The sequence below is a fragment of the Lissotriton helveticus genome, chromosome 3_1, assembly GCF_964261635.1.
Source record: "Lissotriton helveticus chromosome 3_1, aLisHel1.1, whole genome shotgun sequence".
Taxonomy (NCBI): domain Eukaryota; kingdom Metazoa; phylum Chordata; class Amphibia; order Caudata; family Salamandridae; genus Lissotriton; species Lissotriton helveticus.
Window position 1 is genome coordinate 1581618011 of NC_136061.1, and position 20745 is coordinate 1581638755.

At 45.4% G+C, this 20745-nt stretch overlaps 1 protein-coding gene across 1 annotated transcript in view; it reads left to right on the top strand.

The window, feature by feature from the left end:
• The first annotated feature begins 17419 nt into the window (after positions 1 to 17419).
• Positions 17420 to 20745, top strand: part of LOC144823650 (nicotinamide N-methyltransferase-like) — a 213337-nt gene continuing 210011 nt past the window's right edge. The window contains exon 1 of the mRNA XM_078682339.1: positions 17420 to 17587. Within this exon, the coding sequence (XP_078538465.1) occupies positions 17434 to 17587 (154 nt within the window). The 5' untranslated portion in view covers positions 17420 to 17433. The remainder of the gene's footprint in view (positions 17588 to 20745) is intronic.

Genomic DNA, 20745 nt, shown 5'->3' on the forward strand with positions numbered 1-20745 from the left:
ATGGAAATATCAGACACCCAGAAGTGTGGTGTTAGAATGCATTTCAACAGCACTCACAAAATACGTCTTTCAGTATAACACAACCGTTTATCTCCAAAGCCATGGGACCAGCATGGGCAGCACATTTGCTCCAAGCCTAGCTTGTCTGTATATTCATCACTTGGAAACCAACAAAATCCTCCATGCGGACAATCCTTTCAGAAATAACATTCTTATCTGAAAGAGGTACATAGATGAAGTATTTTTCATCTGGCAAGCAGACCTACAATCAGTTACAGATTTCATGGCATGGCTGAATAACCAGAACACCTACTTGAAATTCACGAGCACAGTCTCTAATTAATCCATGGTGTTTCTAGACCACAATGTTTACCCAGAAGGAGGCACTTTAAAGACTACTACACACTTTAAGCCTACCGCCAGAAACTGTCTTTTAAGATTTGACAGCTTTCACCCCCGGCATCTCCGTGAAAATCTCCTGTATGGCCAATTCCTGCGCCTGCGGAGAAATTGCACTGATGTGGCCACATACAAGCACAGGCAATGGACCTAAAAAACAAGTTACAACAGAGACAATACCCAGACCGGATAATCAATTCAGCAATGTAACGAGCAAGAAACAACAACAGAGAGGCTCTCCTGGAGGATAAGGTCCAAACCAATGCAGATCAGAAGAGACCGATCTGTGTAACCACATATAGCACACACTCGAACGAGGTCTCAAAGATCATCAACAAACACTGGCGAATACTAACATGGAGAACTAAAATTTGATAAACCTCTGTTTGCACATAGGCGGGGGAGAAACTTGACGGACATTTTAGTCCATACCCGTCCTAAAGACAATCAACAGCTCACACCGCCACTACATGACATACAAGGTCATTTTCCCTGTGGAAATTGCAGTAGCTGTCACCTCATCAAAAAAAACAAACAGCTAAGATTCAGAAACGGAACAACATGGGACCAAAGGAAACTGACTAACTGTAATAGCAAGAACGTTGTCTACATGATCACCTGTCCCTGCGGCCTGGATTACGTTGGAATGACTACAAGAGCTGTGAGAATATGTAGGAGTGAGCACAAGAGCAACTTGAGGTGCAAGAAAGCACAACAAAGATGGCCACACATTTTTTGGACGCACAACATTGCGTAAACGACCTAAATTGGACTGTGATAGAACAGCTACAGTCAGAAACAGGTCTGTTTCAAAAAGAACAAAGTTGGGTGTTTCGCCTTGGAACGCACATTACCGGCCTTAATGATGACATACCCTGGAGGCATTTGAACTAACAGAGACATGGGGGACATGCACTTCGCCCCCAATACACCCCAGAACCTGGGCAGTTCCACCATCCACATGTAAATGGCACTGATAAAAAATGAAATATGTAAAACAACCCCTCAACGGGTTCAACACACCTGCCCATGCGGGTTTAGGTTATGAAATAGCTAACCTTTCTCCTTCCATTACCATGTCACTAGCCCACAGGGTCTGAGAGCATATGTACATTAATGTTTAAAGACTGAACGATACACATGCTGTGAATGTATTGCTTCATTCAAGAAAACATTCTGATTATAACAATTGAGGCAGATGAGAAATGCACATCATTTCTTTTCTATATGCACAAGCGCTGCAAGCAAGACCCATGTGTCTCGCAGCCGCACATGCGCTATTAAAACTCCACTGCAATTTTGCTAGCCCATAGGGCGTGTGAGCGGGGTACATTTAATTTGGGAAGCCGAAACTATAAAACTCGCCCTGATTATATTGCTCCATACCAGAAAACATTCTGAATTCAACACCTAAGGCTTATGAAGAATGCACGCCGTTTTTCGCCTTATGCGCATGCACCGATGGCGAGACTCTAGTGTCTCGTGGTCGCGCATGCACGAGTAGGACTCAGCGACCAACTAGGGCGCATGCGCAGAAGCATTTGAGCCGCACTGCACTGTATGAAAGCCAAAACGATCACCACCAGTAACGCCGGAACACCCAAACATGGGCATTAAACACCATCCGGTCCGGAGGGTCGTTAATTTCCTAATTGCTGCTCAATTGACCACCAAACCGAGTATAAATAGCGCTCCTCCCAACGCATCAACCGCATTCACAGCGGAGCCGCGTGAGGGGCAACAAGGAGGAATCTTCTCAGTGGAATCGTGAGTATTCAACAAACTAGCGGATGGTCAACCTGAACTCTGTAATTAACGAAATCCTGATACTATGTATTACTTATAGGTAGCAGTCTGGCACGAAAACCCCTGACGCTATGAGGCTCATGAGGTCCAAAAGATTGAGGAAATAAGTATGCATTCAAACAAATCTGTTTATCCTCATTTTAAACACTAAATCCAAGAGGCACAGAAATACTAAGAAATAGAGCGTGTGTTTTATGTTTGATGTGTGTATGTCCTGTCTAAGCATGGGCGGATTTTGCGAATTGGCAATCCGCGAACTTGCGTATTTACGGATTCGCAATCCGCAAAATCCGCGAACTCTCGCGAATTTGCGGATTTTTCTTTTTTGTTTTGTGTTCGCAAGGATTTCTGCCACTTCGCGAGGGTTCTGTACCAGTTCGCAATTGCGAACTTACTTGTCGGCTCGCAACGGCCGCGACTATGTTATTTCTACATCTGGTTCATCATCACAGGTTCACAGCACCCTCTGTTTCACCACTGCCACCCTCTGGTACACCCCTGCCACCCTCTGGTACATCACTGCCACCCTCTGGTTGGTTTATCACTGTAGATTATAGGGGTGAAAAAAAGCAAGCACACCTGCCCTGCTTCAACTGACATGAATTAATTTGGGGTTGATTAATGTGTCACTGAATTTAAACTTCCAGTCTGGCTGGCACCTGCTTCCTTATCTGTAATTTGCTTTCTGTTGCAGTGCAATTTTTTTTCACAGGACCTTTGTGGCCTATAGTTGCAAGTAGGCAACTGAACTCTGAAGGGGCCCCTCAGGAAGCACTACAGGGAATGGTTACTAATGATAAGATTGAACTTTTGCACCTGCTGAGTGCTCTCAATTTTGTCTGTAATTGCTTTCTGTTGCAGTGTAATTTTTTTAACAGGACCTTTGTTGTATACTTATAGCTATTCTCTGAGCCTGCTGTGAGGGTCAGAGCAGGGTCATAGAATAGTTGCAAGTAGGCAAATGAACTCTGAAGAGGCCCCTCAGGAAGCACTAGAGGGAATGATTACTAATGATAAGATTGAACTTTTGCACCTGCTGAGTGCTTTCAGTATTGCAAAAATCCAAATATCCAGCAGCATCCACAAAAAGTAATCCTTCCAGGTCAAGATCCAAATCAAAGTGACCAGCACATGAAGAAAGCACTGGGAGGAGCCTGGTGGACAGGGACAGGAAGTTGGAGACTGTGGGGCACTTCCTTCCTCCCACCCCCACCCCCCAAAATGGACTCCATGCAAAGAAAAAGTGCAGGCAAATGTCAACCTGAGGAGTTATTCTGATAAAAATCATAATTTTCAAGGTTTATGCTGCCTGCTGGTGGACTTCTTGTGCGAAATTGCAAATTTTGCAATCTCGCAATTGCGAGATTGTCGCTGCCCGCCGCATCTACGTGTTCGCAAGTGTTTACTCCCGCGAAATTGTATAGTATTCTAGTTGGCAAGTGCGACCAAGCAAAAAATCCGCTTTGCACGGATTTTACGAATTTTCGGCAAGTTTGCGAGAGTTCGCGGATTGCGAATTTCCCAAAAATCTGCAAAATCCGCGAGCGGAACGGATTTTACACCCATGCTTAGTCCTGTCCTCGTTTTTTCTTACAGGATGCACCATCACAAGTAGAATGACAGCATCTGTCTAGTGATTGTAGCCCACACTAAATATATATATATTTTTTTCCCCAGGTCACTGAACCATGAATGATATAAGGAGCGGAATGCAATATCTTTGTTTTTTTTCCTCCTTCCTTCCATAGGTTTTGCTAGTAGCAGAAACCTCGGATACTATTGCTGTAGGTACATTTTAGCCTGCATTACATTTCACTTTTCTGTAATTAAACTATGGATTTTGAATAGAGAAACGTGAGTAAGGTGGGATTTGTGTACCCCGTCCTGAAGAAGGAGTTCCACTCCGAAACATGTTGACGCACACAAGAGGTGATGTACATTGCATTACATAAACACCTCTAAACTCACCCCTTTTAAAGTATCAGCCCGGGGGCCCATTAAAATTTTTTTGAGTTCACCCCACGAGCCAGGTACTTTTTAAATTTATCACTCACCTTAAAAAAAACACCACTCACTCACATTTACACATAAACCCTCACACGCACCACGCATAGTCTTTGAACTAAGTGCTCCTGCGTAGTCATAGGTAGTAGCACGCCGCATCCCGTAGAGGGGTGCGAAGACCCCAATGATGAAGCATGACACCAAGGGTCCTTTTGGTGTGTGAGGGGTATTTTAAAAACACTATGTGCTCCCCACCACAGTAGGGAACACCCATTACCCACAGGTGGATTCGTTTTGTTTATGTGCAACTAGGAACTATGGGCCAGATGTAGGTAATTCCGATTTACCTACTCTTAAATACCGAATCATACCGAATCGGTATTTAAGAGTAGGTAAATAGGAAGCAGGCAGATGTAGGTAATCTTTATTTTGCGATTACCGAATCGGTAAGATACGGTATTTACCGATTCGGTAAATACCGTATCTTACCGATTCGGTATGATTTCCCATTGATTCCTATGGGCCTTGAAGCCCATAGGAATCAATGGGAAATACCGATTCGGTATTTACCGAATCGGTAAATACCGAATCCTGACAGGGGGAACGGGGTGTCACTTTGACACCCTGTAGCACCCCAATTGCAGGCTTGTGTGCCATGTGGCACACATACATGCCCTAAGGGCATGTCTGTGTGTCACATGGCATAGGTGTACATGCACAGATGTGCATGTACACTGGAATTCGGTATTTTACCACCCAATAGGATTGGGTGGTAAAATAAGAACTCCTAAGGGCCTGTGGCACTGCAAACTGTGCCACCTACATATGGATTTACAGATTCTGTATATTTACCGATTCGGAAAAATACCAAAGTGGTAAATTTACCGAATCTGTAAATATACCGATTCCGTAAATTCCGAGCCACCTACATGTCAAAAGCCAAATACCGGTCGGTAACAGCCGAAATTGGCCGTTACCGACCGGTATTTGGCTACCTACATCTGGCCCTATGTCTTTAAGTGGAGCAGAAAGAACTGTGAAGTCTATTAAGGACCACATCTTGTGATTGCTGTAAGTGAAGGACTGTGGGCAGTCCTATTGGAAATTGCCATTGGTTGCACATAGATTCAGAAACTTAAGTTCTCTCATGAGCTTGTTGCCCTTTTTATGGTGCTTGAAGATGGGGTTTTAAACTTGTTCTTGGACCAATCAGAGAGCTTTCTGGACCAGCAATAGCTCCCCATATTGCGTTGACCCTAATAGGTTGATGTTGAAGTCCCCAGAGCGCATTCTTTCAGGAGGATGTGGTCCATCATACAGGCCTGTTATTTCATTTGTCAGATTTTCTTTGGCTTTCTTTTTTGATTTTGTTATTGAGGGTATGTAGATGTTCAAGAGTTCTAAATTAAACGTACATGAGACTTGTTCAAGAGTTATTGGGACTGTTTGCAGGCTGCTCCAAACTGTTGGTTTCATTGAGTGGTTACCTTTTAAAACCCAATTGATGTAAATTGCTAGGCTACCGCATAGGGGGCCGTAGATGGCTACTTTTGTCACTGGTGCTGTACAGCGAATATAACCTGATATAGCAAACACTTTTTCAACCCATTTCTCTTGCACCATGATTATTTAGCAGGAGAGAGGTATTTCAATGCCTCATTGTCTGTTCTGTTAGTTTGTCTTACAAGCTGTTGATGTTCCATAAGAAGATCAGAAGCTTGCCAAACTGGTCGGGTAGTGCAGATGCTATAGAGCTCATTCACACTTGACGTTTTCATTGACTCAGGGCTCCTGGGATCCAGCTCCAAACGTTGACCTGAAAAGGTGCTCGGTGGTGTTTGCATGCACCGGAGGAACTTAAGGGCTGGATGGGCGTTGGTGACCTGCTCTGTGCCACCCTCAAAATCGGACTTGAGTGTTTATTCTGGATGATGGGCATTTGGAACTTTTGTGAGCTAACAGAGCATGGAGGTAAGCCAGTTCTGCATATGATGACACCAATATCCATCAATGTTTGAGGGCCGTGGGGACCACAAGTACATGGTTGGCAGCTGCTGGTGATGACCAGGTCACCTGGTAGTTTCATTTGTTCGTCCAGATCCTGGGGCCAAGAATTCAACTGATATTATATCAGCCATGGTCAGGTTCTCGGTCTTTAGAATTTAGCTTAATAGTTGAAGGATTTTCCTGAGATTGAGAAGATCAAACTGACTTCTTGATTTGATATTCAGAATGCATTAGGGCTGTCTGGCTGTGATTGTACTGGGGGGTATGGACCTGGTATTGGCTGTGCTGCTTGCAGAGACTCAAGACTTCTTAGCCACTGTTGTATGTGGCGGTTCTCAAGTATCTGATTCCTCTTTGGACCTTGTTACGATGGTAATTGAGTCTAGTTTGATGTTGTCTTGGAATCCGCTTTTTCCTTGACTAGAGTTGTGTGAGCCCCAAGCAAGCTTGATGGCTTGTGACTTTAATGCCTTGTCCTTGGCTGGCACTGGACAAATGCTTTCTTTTTCATGATGCAGCTTGTTGTGGAGGTGACCTTTGGTGCCGGAGTTCACTTGATGTCCTGTTCCAAGGGGTGTATCATCCCTTCTGTTTTTGGGTGCTCCCGCCGAGGGTGTTACAGGGTCTTAATAGATTACTTGGTGTGTTGCCTGACAGAGTTCGCTGTGGGTGCCCGTTTCCTCCTCTTCCCAAACGGTGAGTTTGTCAGAAATCATGGTGTCTGGATTGCCCGTTTGAAGTTCCTTGTGATTGACCGGACATCTTAATCAGAGCCGGGATTTGTTGCTTGTTCATTTGGTGGTTTTCTATTGTGCAGGTTTTGGGTGCTGCTTGGGTTGACAAATTAGGAATAGATGTTTTACTTTAAGCCCAGTTTATCCCTGCGTTTTTGGGCTTTATGGTGATTCTTCCACCGCGGGCCTTCTATAATTTGGTCAGGAGCCGGTTGTGTCTCCTGGTTCCTACCAGGAGAGCGAAGGTTGAATCCGGGAGTGGGCCTGTCAATCGGCAAGACGTTGGCTAAGGCTCCCTTGGTAGCCACTGCAGTAGCTGTAATGCCCATAACCTGGGGTACGTCCTTGGAGATTTGTTCCTTACTGTCGCTAGGCGCACAGTTCTTTTTTCTTGTGCTGACTTTGGGGTGGGCTCGGTGAGTCCCTTAGGGCCTAGTGTGTAGGCCCATTCCCTCAGTTTGCAGAATTCTAGGCCTTTTTGAGGTAAATAAGAATTTCACCTAAGATTACAGGGAGTGACTTCGGTCTTTCTAGTATTGGGGAGCAGGGGCAGAGGGCTACCAGCGCCATGATTTCTCCCTTTATGAGCTTTAGTTATGAGACTGTTAAGATTGGCTATGTTTGTTTTAGGCCTGGGCAAAGCACTACGCTACGCTCGCGTAGTTTGTGAAGTTTGCGCAACTTCGCACTACGCGAACTGCACGTAGCACAGTGCGAACATGCGTAGCGTAGTGCAGCGGTTATTTTTTACTTGCGCGCGGTCCTCAATGTCAAGCTGGCGACCGCGAGCAAGCAAAATGACATCCTGGCGAGACTTTTTCCCCGTTAAAGATCAAGTTGCCGATCCCGAGCGTGAAAAATAAACCTCCCTGCGAGATTCTCAACGCGGGGAGGTCTGGTTTCTCATTGCGAGTGGTCGAGTATGCTTGCGACTGCTCACGATGAGAAACTACCAGTCCGCGTTGAGAAAGCTGCCGCTCGAGGAAAAATCTCCTCGAGCGGCAGAAAACTACAGCTCGCACTGTGCATGATGCCGTTTTCAATGATTGCACAGTGCTGGATGCTTGTCCACACTGTGAAATCATTGAAAACTGCATCTTGCACAGTGCGAACATGCTACTACGCAGTTCGCGTAGTGCTACGCATAGCTCGCGTAGTGCGAAGTGCACTTTGCATAGCTTCACGAAGCGCTACTTTGCAAACTACGCCCAGCCCTAGTTTGAATCATTCCTGATGGTAAAAACTGCCAGAGTGTTCAGTAGCTTGATTTGAGTGCCCATTTTCATTGATTGGCAATTTATGGCTTCCCCTGTTAGATGTAATGTTCTTAAAAAGGTTGCCCATACATCTTCAGGGTCATTTAACTTGTTGGTTAAGCTGACATGTGAGATTTTGTGAGCCTCTGCTTGGGCGGGGATTGAGTATTTCTCCTGGTCAGTGCCATACATTGCTATCAAGGCTTCCCATTCACCTGAGGTGAGTGAAAATGGGTTTTGAGAGAGTTTTACCTTAAATATATCAAGTTTGATTGTACTGTCTAGGAGAACACTCTTAGCATGCCTTGCTGGGTTGTACTTGTTGTGTTTGTTGAGGTTGGCTTCATTGGCAACTACTCCAGTGCTATTGTTTAGTTGGGAGCCTGTTTCATTAGAGGAGATTGACCCCCAAGCCAACGGTGAGAGATATAGGGGGATGTAGGACAAGTGTTCAGTCTCTATGCTTTGCCTGGTTTCCAGTGCTTTGATTAGAAGGGAGAGGTTGACGCCGCCCTTGCTATCAAGTGGGTTTGGTGGACTATCATTCATGTCCACACCTGGGTCTGCACCTGCTTGTACTTGTGCAGTGAAGGTGAAAGTAGATTGTGTTACCCCACTCTGTTTACATAGTTTTGTAGGGCTCGAGGATATTCTTTCCTGGTTCAAAGGGGCTAGTTTGAAAACTGCTCGCCCTTCATGTAGTTGACTTATGTGTTAGCGAGCATGTCGTGGTCATCATTAGTTGGGAAGCTAAATGCAGGCTGTGAAGTCAGCCTGTCAGGAATGCCTCACAAGAGGCCGTAAGAGGCAACTTGGTTAATGACGGTTGACTCTAAAGGGGACGTCAGTCCTGGGATGTTGGAATTTTCTTAAAAATAGCCATTGCTTGATCCTTCAGATAGTAAAATTTTCTGTGGAATTTAGGTTGGTGCCTTTTTGCTGCTAAGACCTTTAGCAAATTGGGTGGGCTGGCTGCACCATGTTGGTGCGGTAGTATTGCTCATAGAGTGTAGGGACTGTCCACGTCCGGGGCTCAGTCAGGGGCTCCATGCTGCCACTCGGGGCAGTTTACTATGTTTCAGAGTGCTGGAAAAGGTATTTTTCCTGTTGGCTTGAGTCCAGGGGGGGAGGGGCTTGCTTTACAAGGCCTCATTTAGCACTGTTTTTCTGTGCCTAACCAGGCTGATACTGGGGCGGTTAGGCGGCCGTGTCAAGAGAGGTACAAGCCACACCAGTCTAACACCAGCTGTCTCTGCACCCGCTGACAGCCACAGCCTTCTAGGTCCTCTCCTGGGAGCCTTGTTGCTGCTGCCCGTACCGCTTTCCTTTTCTTTTCTTGCTTTCCTATACTTTACACTTCCTTTGTACTGATTCTGTGGCTAAGTTGGAGGAGTGAGCTGAGGTTGATAGAGCTAAGAGCAGAGAGGTGGGCTAGGCTAAGTGTCTGGGCAAGGGCGACCGCAGGTTATGGGAATCCACCAGTCTCTAATTAAGATTCAAGTGCCCTAGCCATTAAATGAGAGTGGATTTTGGAGTGGGTAGCAGCAGTGCCTCACAAATCATCTGACAAAGAGTGGACAAGAAAAGAGTGAAGAGGCAGAATGGTGACCAGAATGTTTAGGTGTAGGTCTCAGGGCTGTTGAGCTGGAAAAGGCTTAATTGAGGGCTAGTTTGCAGAGCTCCTTGCTGACAGGCCTTTGGTTCAGGAAGTGAGGAGACTGAGAGGAGGGTAGTTGCCAGGCAGTTGGGCAGACTGGATGGCAGGCTGCAGGCTAGAAGGGAGTGGGCGCTTACTCACTCACAGCGGCAGACACTAGGTTTCATTGCCTTCTCCGGGGCCAGCTGCTCCGCCTTCCACTTGCAGCAGTGCAGTCTCAGTGCGGGAGCTGTGAAGTGCCTCCCGGCTCACTGAGGCATGTTGTGACATGTCGACTGCCAGCTGCTGCCACCGCTTGCATATTCCTCACAAGCGACCATGCTCCAGACCGGCCCGGTCCTGCTTACCCTGCTTTTGGTGTGACATGCTCAGGCTCCGCTCCTCTCTAGTGTCTCTCGGGCTCCATGACACTCTCCTGCTTGCCTGCTGGAACTCTCTCACTCTGTGTCTTGCTTCACGGTTTGTTCACCAACTGCTGACAAACTGATGAAAAACTGATATATTGTTTATGCACTACTGAGTCATGAGCGGATCCACAACCAGTAAGTGTGCCAGAGTTCTAACTTATTAGTTGCCTGGTACAGCTAAACAGAAGTTCTGAATCCCACCGTTAGGCACCAATGTGAGGATGTGGGTGTATTATATGATATGGCTGTGGTACCTTATCGTGTAATACATTTACAAAAGCTGTCTTAGGTCAGTCCAGGTTATTTGTAGACCTTAAGCTCAACCCAGGGTAGCTGTGGGTTCAAGCAGCAAGACTTAGTAAAGAAACAATGTGTAAAGCTTTTACATTTACCAAACAAAAAAATAAAAAAAGTGACACAACAAGAAAGAGACAAGACAACCATTTATAAACAGTAGACCATATTTTTGTGAATGTTTACAGACCTTGATGATCAAAATCCACCAAAGGGTTCCAGAGATACAGATTTCAGAACTTTGAAATACTTTTAAATGCAACCACAAACAAGTAGTGCTCAACAAAAAGCTTGCAAACTTTTGAAAGATTTGAACGAGTTGGTTAAGCAACTCTGGACCAGCTCGGGTAACCAAATTCGACAGGATGGAGGACTAGGGGGCAGGGAGAAGATACAGTCACCTTGCGGCCAGAGTGTTTTTAGGGCAAGTTCCAAGCTCTACACGATGAAAGCAATAGACTAAAATGGAGTGGTCCTGATGCTGGGGATGATCAAAGAATGCACTGGTTGAGGTACAGTTGACAAGGGTGTCTTGGTGGGTGCAGCTTGGTCCTCAATGACAAAGGGTAACTCTGGCCACAGGAATCAAAGTCCCTCAATGACCTCTACTTAGCAGTAGCTGGCCAGACAATGCTGGATTACTGATCTCATTGCACTGAGGTTGGCGCAAAATCCTTAGGTGGGGGGCTAATGTCCCTTGAGTACGATGATTCCAGACACTGATAGCACTACTGAGTCCATCAGACACGGATGCAGAATTTGGCTATCTTGGATTTGTCCTTTTGTGTGCCCGATGACTGGTAGCGGCAAAACTTCTGCAGTGGCTATCAACTTGTTGATTTCAACTCTTTCAGCTCTTGTGTCCCTGTAGCTGGTTTCAGGGGATAAGCCACCTGATCGTTTGAGTCACTGAAGTGAGATGAAGACAGTAATCAGATTTTCCCTGGGTCAGGAGCTGCAGGCACCATCCAAACTTCACTAGACCGCAAGTGCAAAAGGTGCAGTCCTTCCGATGGGGCAGCCTCTCTCCGTGCAGCTTCAGGGTGAGCAGGGAAATCCTTCTTTAGTCCTTTCTTCAGGTCAACAGTGATCTGGTGAGTTGGGTGCCAGGGGTGCCATATTTATCCCAGGAAAGTGCACTGAGGGAGCCACATTGTAACTAACAAATGGGATTTTGGGTCCCTTCCCACCTAGTGATGTGTTTCCTGCACACTGTTGCATCTAGCTATCCCAGAGTCCACTATTCTTGTCACACTCAAAATTTCGGGCCCTTGCTCAGCTGTCAGGAGCTCGGTAGCCCACTCTAACCATGATGTTTGTGTTTTAGAAGTTTGTAAGTATTAACAAGTTCACTTGCAAGCTCAAACAAGATCGCAATATGCAAAGGACACCCAAAGTTCTATGTTCGTATCTGTTCATATGATGTTCAACATAATACACTATAGTTGACACTTTTTGAATTAATGATCGAATATTTTGTGCTTGCTTGCTTGCTTGCTTGCGTTGGGTACCATTGATAACTTCTTGTTTTTCATTTGCAGGTCACTGAAGCACGATTGTTGCTGAAATATGTAACATGAGATGACTCACCGGAATCAAAGTGGAGCACCGGGATCACTCACCTGAATCAAGGGAAGTCTCTTTGACATCTGGATACCTTCAGGTCAGTGAATTATGAGGAGAGATTGTCACAAGGCATCGGATCTGGAAATTGAGAACCGAAACGCTGCTTCTCCAACGTCGTCCAGGCAACGGTCTCAAGGCAAAGCAACCTCTAGACCTGTGATACTCAAAGTATGGCCCGGGGGCCGCATGCGGCCCTCCTGACCTTTACATGCGGCCCTCTGGGCAGCAGCAGCTCTGGGCTGCTATTTACTCAAGTTAGCACTAACATGGAATTTTCTTTTAAATATACAGCAATCACTGATTTAAAGGTTAATTGCAGTTAGGGTAAGGATGTAGCTAAGCCCTTAACTTTAGGAACACCTTAATTTCTAAAGCCAGCCACTAGATATACATGATTTGCGTCCCCTACACTCACTTTACACCCCCACTGGCATCAGTGCAGCCCTTGGACACACCATAGACCAAAATTTGCGGCCCCCGGGAAAATGTTTGTGAGTACCCATGCCTAGACCGTCGGATGTGGTTCATATGGGAAACCACACCCAAGAGAACTGCTGCGACTTCCGAGCTCTCGCGAGAGCGCGCTTCCTTTACCTCGGGGCTAAGAGAAGTGTACAACGGGAAAAACAAGCATTAAGTCCCCCCTTAATAGTGCTCACGTGGTAAATTGACTGCCATATACCCAATGCTAGTAATAGGAAGGTCAATCTTGGTCATTAGCAATGCTATTACCAGTATTTACATTTTAGTCACAATCATTGTACAACAAAGAATAGAATCAGTATGAGATCTGTCCATACAGTGAAACCACTACAAACACATTAGGAAGTGCTGGTGCACGGGTTAGTGGTTGGGATTTTCATAGATATAAGAAGCCCTACACATTGTATAGACTTGTGTCATGACACCAATTCAAGATACTTTTAGGGTTAAAAACACTGGTGCTGAGGTCTGGATAGCAGGCCTCAGTGCACTCTCAGAATCCAAAAACCAGCAGCATCAGTCCAAAAATGTGGTGGTGAATATGTAAAAAAACACATTTCCTTACATTGATAAAGAATGATGGCCTTACCTATGCACTCGGGGGTAAAAAACATGCTAAATATTAATTTAGTGTGTGATCGGTCATGTGCTTAACAAGCACTGTGGTATAATATTGTTAGGTGTCTTTTCTATGGCAAGCTTGAAATCATTTCCACAAACCACACGGAACTATGCATATGATAGTAAACTTTCCAAAACATACTAATCCTTTTAAAAATATCCGCTAAGTTTCCCACACAGTTTATTTCTCAATCACCGGCAGTATAAATGTGAAGTAGTGGGTCATAATCAAAATAAATAGGAGGATATCTCCTAGTAATGATGAATAGCAATTTTATTGTCTATATGTCTTGCATGCTTATATGCTGTATACCATACCATACCAAGCAATTTATAGAGTGCTCGGCTAGCACTAACGTCAGTGTCCTGGCGCTAAGTGGACAGAAAGTGGGGAAGGAACACACTAGGGCAATTCAAACAGCCATGTTTTCAGTGCCTACCTAAAAGTAGGTTCTGGTTCTGCTTTGCTCAGGTGGTTAGGCATAGCATTCCAGAGAACGGCTGTTCTTACTGCAAAGGCTCGCCCGCCAATCCTGGCTTTAGAGAAGCGAGGGATATGGAGAAGCATCTGAGAGGTACAACGCAAGGTCCTGGACTGATGGTATTTCTGAAGTCTCTTTTTCAGGTATCCTCGACCTCTATCTCTTGTGGCTCTAAAAGCAAGAGACACTGCCTTAAATTCAATTCTCCTTTTCACTGGGAGCCAGTGAAGTCTACGCAGATGAGGGGAAATGTGGTGTTTGAGGGGCACATTTCTGATGAACCTTGCTGTGGCGTTCTGGACTGTCTGCAGCCTATGGGTAAGATAAGCTGGAAGACCTAAGTACAAGCTGTTAGCGTAGTCCAGCTGCAGTAGCGGTCGGCAGTAGGTGTTTCTGTAGGGACATTTGGCGATGCTGTGTGCGCAACGGAATTCGTTTTATTTATTTAAATGTTTACTTACCTGTAAAACTCCGTAATCCATACATTATTTCCCCCCACCCTGCCCCTCCCCCTGCCCACGTCACCGCCCTACAGAAACACCTACTGCCAACCGCTACTGTCCAGCTGAGATGTAATAAGGGCATGGACTATGGTGGCCCGACTAATAAAACATTGATGGAAGGAAGTAAATGAAGAATATGGATCATATGCATTAAAGAAGATAATATGAATATAAATACACTTTACATTTGTAAGTGTATGACTTCAGGGAATTGTCCCACTTCTCATCCCCGGTAAGTGAAAATGACCCAAATTTAGGATGTCAGCATAATTAAGGATGATAGACATGCCTGCAATCACAATTACTATAGCTAGTAAGTGGCTGTGTGATGAAATAGTGCATGCCTGAACCACGTGGTCTTAACCACGACTCCATCTTCACCACACATGCCTTTACCAGCATGCCTTTACCTTGTAATTTCGTGGTAAAGACATGATTGGTAAAGGGACATGTGTGGTAAAGACCACACCTCTGCCCTGTGCCCTAAAATTCATCCCTCCTGCTGTGTATTATACCCACACCAGCCCTAAAAACTACCCCCACCCCCTATCTTGAGCCCTAAACCCAACCCCCTAGCTCCCTAGCCCCAAACAACTACTCGGACCTCAACCCCCCTCTTTAAGCTCTCAAACCAGCCCTAACCCCTTAAAACCTACACCCACCTCCCCTGGCCCAATCCCAACTGGCCCCAGGCCTGAAAACTGCCCCTTTCCTGCCCTCTGCCCAACAACTCAGTGTGTGTTGCAGTACCCACAAAAGGTCTTAGTGCAGTTCTACGACAAATAAGCTAATTCTGTGTTTTCAAAAAATATCTTTATGTCACTTTTAGCTTCAGAAATGATGAATCTACAAATAACAGGTATGAGAGCTTGACATTGTGTGTTGCATGTAAGTAAGAGCAAACAAGGTACGGTAACTGGATAAGCCCTCAAACTCAGCCCCCCAAAAGCTACTCCAACCCCAGCCCCCCTCCCTGAGACCTAACACCAGCCCCCACACCCTAAAACATATCCCAACCCAACTTACCCAGCCACATCCTAGTCCGTCCTTCCTGTTGCATGCCTTCCGGTTTCTCTCCCATGCCCTCACACAGCTAGAATTCTGACTGCATTAACCACGCGTGGTTAAGGCAGACGCGTGGTTGAGTCAAGCATTGTTCAGCTTGTGCGGAAACGGCATGCATGCTTAATGCTGCGTTGTTAGGAACATTTCCCCTAATAGGCATGCTGTGTACATACGTCTCCATTGGGTACATCACAAAAGTGTGTGCTGCAGTGTCCACAAAAGGTCTTAATGCAGTTCTATGACAAAATTAGAAAATTCAATGTTCTCAAAAAATATTGTTATGTTACTTTTACCATCAGAGATGATCAAATCTACAAATAACAGGCATGGGAACTTTATGGAGTGCCTTTTTGTCTTGCATGTTAGAAAGTGCAAACTAGGTAACGGCCAACTCAGTACTGAAGATAGCATATGGCCCAGTAGAGTGCAAGAGATGGCCAAAACATGTAGGCAAAATTCAATGTCTGCTTGAAAAATTGATTTCAACAAAAATCACAGCTCAAGTTTTTAATCATACCCCGGTTACCCTCTGAATAAAAGAGAAATCCTTTGGGTGCACCATTAGACATTTTAAAATAACTGGATCACTCCTTATATCCAGAGGAGTTGGAGCTCCCATCACTTGTTGAGTCCATCAAGGTGGGATTTACCGACCTGGATTGGGAGAGTACATCTATGATGAAGCATGCAACAAGGAATCGTTGGTTAGATGCCATCATCCAATGTCTTGGGATAACTGTCATGTTCCAGGAGATGACTGAAAACGTCAGTACATTGGATGTTCAATTGTGACTTTAGCGAGGTTGCGTGTAGATCTGACTTCTCTCCCCATAGTGTACTAGAGGGGTAGTACTTGGCAGAGATGTTCAATTTCCATAGTAGATCTGGCCCCAGGACAGCAAGAGTAAAATACCTCAAACCTCCCAGTTAGGTCCAGTCGCCTCTGTCTGCCCAATTGCCCTCTGTAAGGGGTATTGGCATTCGGTAAGTGTAAAACTGCTAGCAATAGATTTGTGAATTGTCTTCAAGTAGTTTCTAGAAATTCATCTGCCTGTAGATTTGTAAATCAGTTCTGACCTGTTTGGACAACTTTGACGTGATAATAGGCTTGTTTACACAGGGCTGAAAATCACTCTCTTCAGAATCTACCTAAACACTTCACAGCAGTTTCCACAGTTTCTTCTTTCTGCTTAAGTTACTCTTTTAGTCTCTCCTTACTTTCTGTTTCATGTTCTAATTTCCCTCCACAACCCAATCTATCAAAAACAACTTACCATATAATTAAAAAATGAGGGACAATAACACTGGAATGTGAATAGAGGGTAAATACGCTGGGTTTGATTTGTAAAAGTTACAAGCGCCTATGTACTAAGCCTCAAAGAAGATTTGAACCTGGCCAAACTGTGCTGCATGTGCACAACAGCCTTGTGACCCAGATTTCTGCCTGTTACTCAATCACAAGATACTGAAATCTACTCCTGGCATGAATCACAGCATTACTGGGCAACAGCATGACTTCTGGGACTGAAGGAGATGCGTTCCAGATAAATTGGCAGAGGGCCAATAATGGGTGGAATGTACCTTCCGCTCCAACAATTAGGTGTTTTTTTCCTCTTTCTCCGTGTTTAGTTTGGAACATTTTGCCATCAGTGTGTCGCAAGTTCTAATAGCATTATTGCCCGGGCCCAATGGACACTGTCCTTTCATTCATTAAGGAACAAGTAAAATCTGAGCGGAATAAAATGACTTAAAAAATGATTAACTAAACGTACGTTTCAGAGAACTCCCTTGGGTGATGTGGATGTGTGTGTGTTTGGGGGGGGGTTTGGGGGGGTCATGGTGCCCCACTCTGCACCCACGCAGCTTACGGGAAGCATTGAATGCTGCTCATAAGCACATAGTCGGCTGACTATTATATGAAGTGGAGATACATTGTACTTAAACTGCCTGGTTACATAAGCTCCGTTTGGATTTCACCATGACTGTATTACAAGCTTGGCAGAGTACCAATGATTCATTTCGCAATAGTATAAAAGGAGCTGTTGCGATAAAATTATCACTCTTTGTTCCAGATATTCAAGCTAACACAATGGAATCTGAATCCGACGTAAAAGATTTGTATCAAAAGGATTTTGATGCAGAGAGCTATTTGCAAATGTACTACAATCCAAATTCTGATGTATACGTCGAAGGTTACTATTTGTCCTTTCTACTGGAAAATCTGCATAAAACCTTCTCATCAGGTAAGTAGCAAAATAACTGCATTGATTTTTAAATTATTTTTAGCAGGTGAAGGTGTGCATGTACATGAGACGTTTTATGTAATTGCTTCTGTTTTACTTTCTCACAATAGTATTTATTTCATCAAGTTTCCTAAAATACTATATAATAATATAATGCATAATTATATGATATCATTTTATATAATATATAAAATATACATTTCTGTCAGTATCCTTGATCACACAGGTTAATACAAGCAGAAAGATGTGACACATGCGACACTAGTGTATTATCATTGTACCACAAAATGGTACCTAGCCTTGCCGATTGGAATTGGTCATGTGACTATGCATTCAAATCGATGACCTCATCTGCCCATATCTTTGCAGGTCCCATAAGGACTATCTCCATGTTTGCAATACTGTATTGTTTCCCCCTTGCTGGAATGGGTCGTCGGGTGGATGAATAAAAATATAAGTTGAAACAAAAAGTCTTAGAGTATATTAGAGAAAAAGCACAATGAGATTATGACGTATTTGACTTGTGAAAACAAATATGATTTATACAGAGGAGTATTTGAGGTGCAACAGCCAGTCTTCCAAAACAGTGTAATAGATACAAGAGATTGAGACATGTGAAATGACATCAACTCAGAACTGCTGATGCATATAATAATTTTCAACAAACAACAGGTATATATGTTTTATTATTATTATTATTATTTTTTGGGTGTTTCCTCATTTTGCCAACTCTCATATTGAGTCTCTTTTCCTATCTCTCTATATTTGATGTGGAGGCCAACTGAGAGGAGGAGAGGTACTCTTTAAGAGACATGCTGTTTCTGATCCCATCTCGACTTCACTTCTATCTGTGCGCCCCTGTTTAGGAATTCTGGAGATACCAGAGCCGCCAGCACTATTTGGCTTAGTCATTGGACCCACTTGTCCTGTCTCTCCATTCCAACAGTAGAGTCCAGATCTTATCTCTACTTCCCGCATCACAGGCCATGTCAGATTTGCTTGTTAATATGCCACTCTTTAAACACTCAGCAAGAGTCGAGGGGTTTCCAGATTTCAACTTTATACAAATTTCTCGTCTTGCCAATATTACCACATAGAAGGTGAACATAGAGCCCACCTCCTTTTCCATTCTTTCTTCTTGTCCAAGCCCAAAGAATATTTCCATTGCAAGATCACTGACATCCACGACACCTTCAATACCTCGACCGCCCAACTACAGTACCCTCCACACCAAAAGCCACCTGCACCTACCAGCTGACCTCCTGATCCCACATCAACTACGACGAGACTGGCAAGGTCATAAACTCCATCCACTCAGGATCACCGTTAGACCCCTGCCCACACCACGTATTCAACAAAGCAGAAGCTACCATCACCCCCCCAACTAGGGAAGGTCATCAACATCTCCTTCGACACAGCAATATTCCCGGAAAGCTGGTAGCACGCCGATATCAACGCCCTCCTCAAAAAGCCCAAGGCGGACCCAAAGGACCTCAAGAACTTCTGGCCCATCTCCCTGCTCCCATTCCTCATCGAGAAGATCGTCAACACACAACTGACCCGTTACCTCGAGGACAACAACATCCTTGACCCATCCCAGTCCGGATTCAGACGAAACCACAGCACCGAGACAGCCCTCATCGCCGCCACAGATGACATTAGGCGCCAACTAGACAATGGTGAAACTTCTGCCCTCATCCTCCTGGACCTGTCGGCCGCCTTTGACACAGTCTGCCACCGAACACTAAGGACACGCCTCCAAGAAGCTGCAATCCAGGAGAAGGCCCTGGACTGGACCACGTCCTTTCTCTCCGGCAGAACCCATAGAGTCCGCCTCCCACCCTTCCGATCAGAAGCCACCGACCTCATCTGCGGTGTACTCAGCCCGACCCTGTGCAACATCTACATGGCCCCCCTTGCACAAGTGGCCCGCCAGCACGACCTGAACATCATCTCCTACGCAGATGACACCCTCACAAAGGACCCGCACACCGGAAAAACCAACCTCCATGAGGGAATGAAGGCCGTTGCAGAGTGGATGAGGAGCAGCCGCCTAAAACTGAACTCAGACAAGACGGAGGTCCTCATCCTCTGCCCCACCCCCTCCGCCTGGGACGACTCCTGGTGGCCGACCACACTGGGAACAGCACCAACACCCACGGACCACGCACGCAACCTAGGATTCATCCTCGACTCCTCCCTCTCCATGTCGAAGCAGGTCAACACCATCTCCTCCTCCTGCTACAACATCCACCGCATGCTTTGCAGGATCTACAAGTGGATCCCGACTGAAACAAGAAGAACGGTGACCCAAGCCCTTGTCAGCAGCAGGCTGGACTACGGAAACGCACTCTACGCAAGAATCCCGACCAAACACATACGACGGCTGCAACGCATCCAAAACACCTCTGCCTGCCTGATCCTCAACATCCCGCGGCGCAGCCACATCACCTCTCACCTAAGTGGCCTGCAATGGCTCCCCGTCAACAAGAGTATCACCTTCAAGCTCCTCACCCACACACACAAAGCACTCCACAACACCGGACCAGCCTTCCTGAACAACAGACTCAACTTCTACACCCCCGTCCGCCAACTCCGCTCCACCAGCCTCGCCCTCGCGGCCGTCCTGTGCAACCAACAAATGACCTCCGGCGGCAGAGCCTTCTCCTTCCTCGCCGCCAAGACCTGGAACACCCTCCCCACCCATCTGCGGCAGACCCAAGACCTGCTCACCTTCAGAAGGCTTCTCAAGACCTGGCTCTTCGAGCAATAGCAGCCCCCCTCCCCTCAGCGTCTTGAGACCCTCACAGGTAAGTAGTGCACTTTACAAGTTTACTGATTGGTTGATTGAATGGAGGCTTACCTTCATCTGTTTCCCCCGGACCTCTCCTAGAAAATTACATACGTCCAACCAATATTGCATAATTTTTGGGCATTCCAGGAACATATGCAGATTGTTCGCTTCTTCATACTTACATCTCGGGCAACAATACTGATTACCTGTAACCTTCGACAACTTCCATGGTGACCAATAAACTCTGTGAAGGGTAATTAGATGATTACGTTTTAATGAAGCAGGTTTTACAACTACTCTAAGCATATCGACAGAGTCTGTCCACAAAGTCTTAACTTCCTCCTCCCTGAATTCTTCGCCCCAT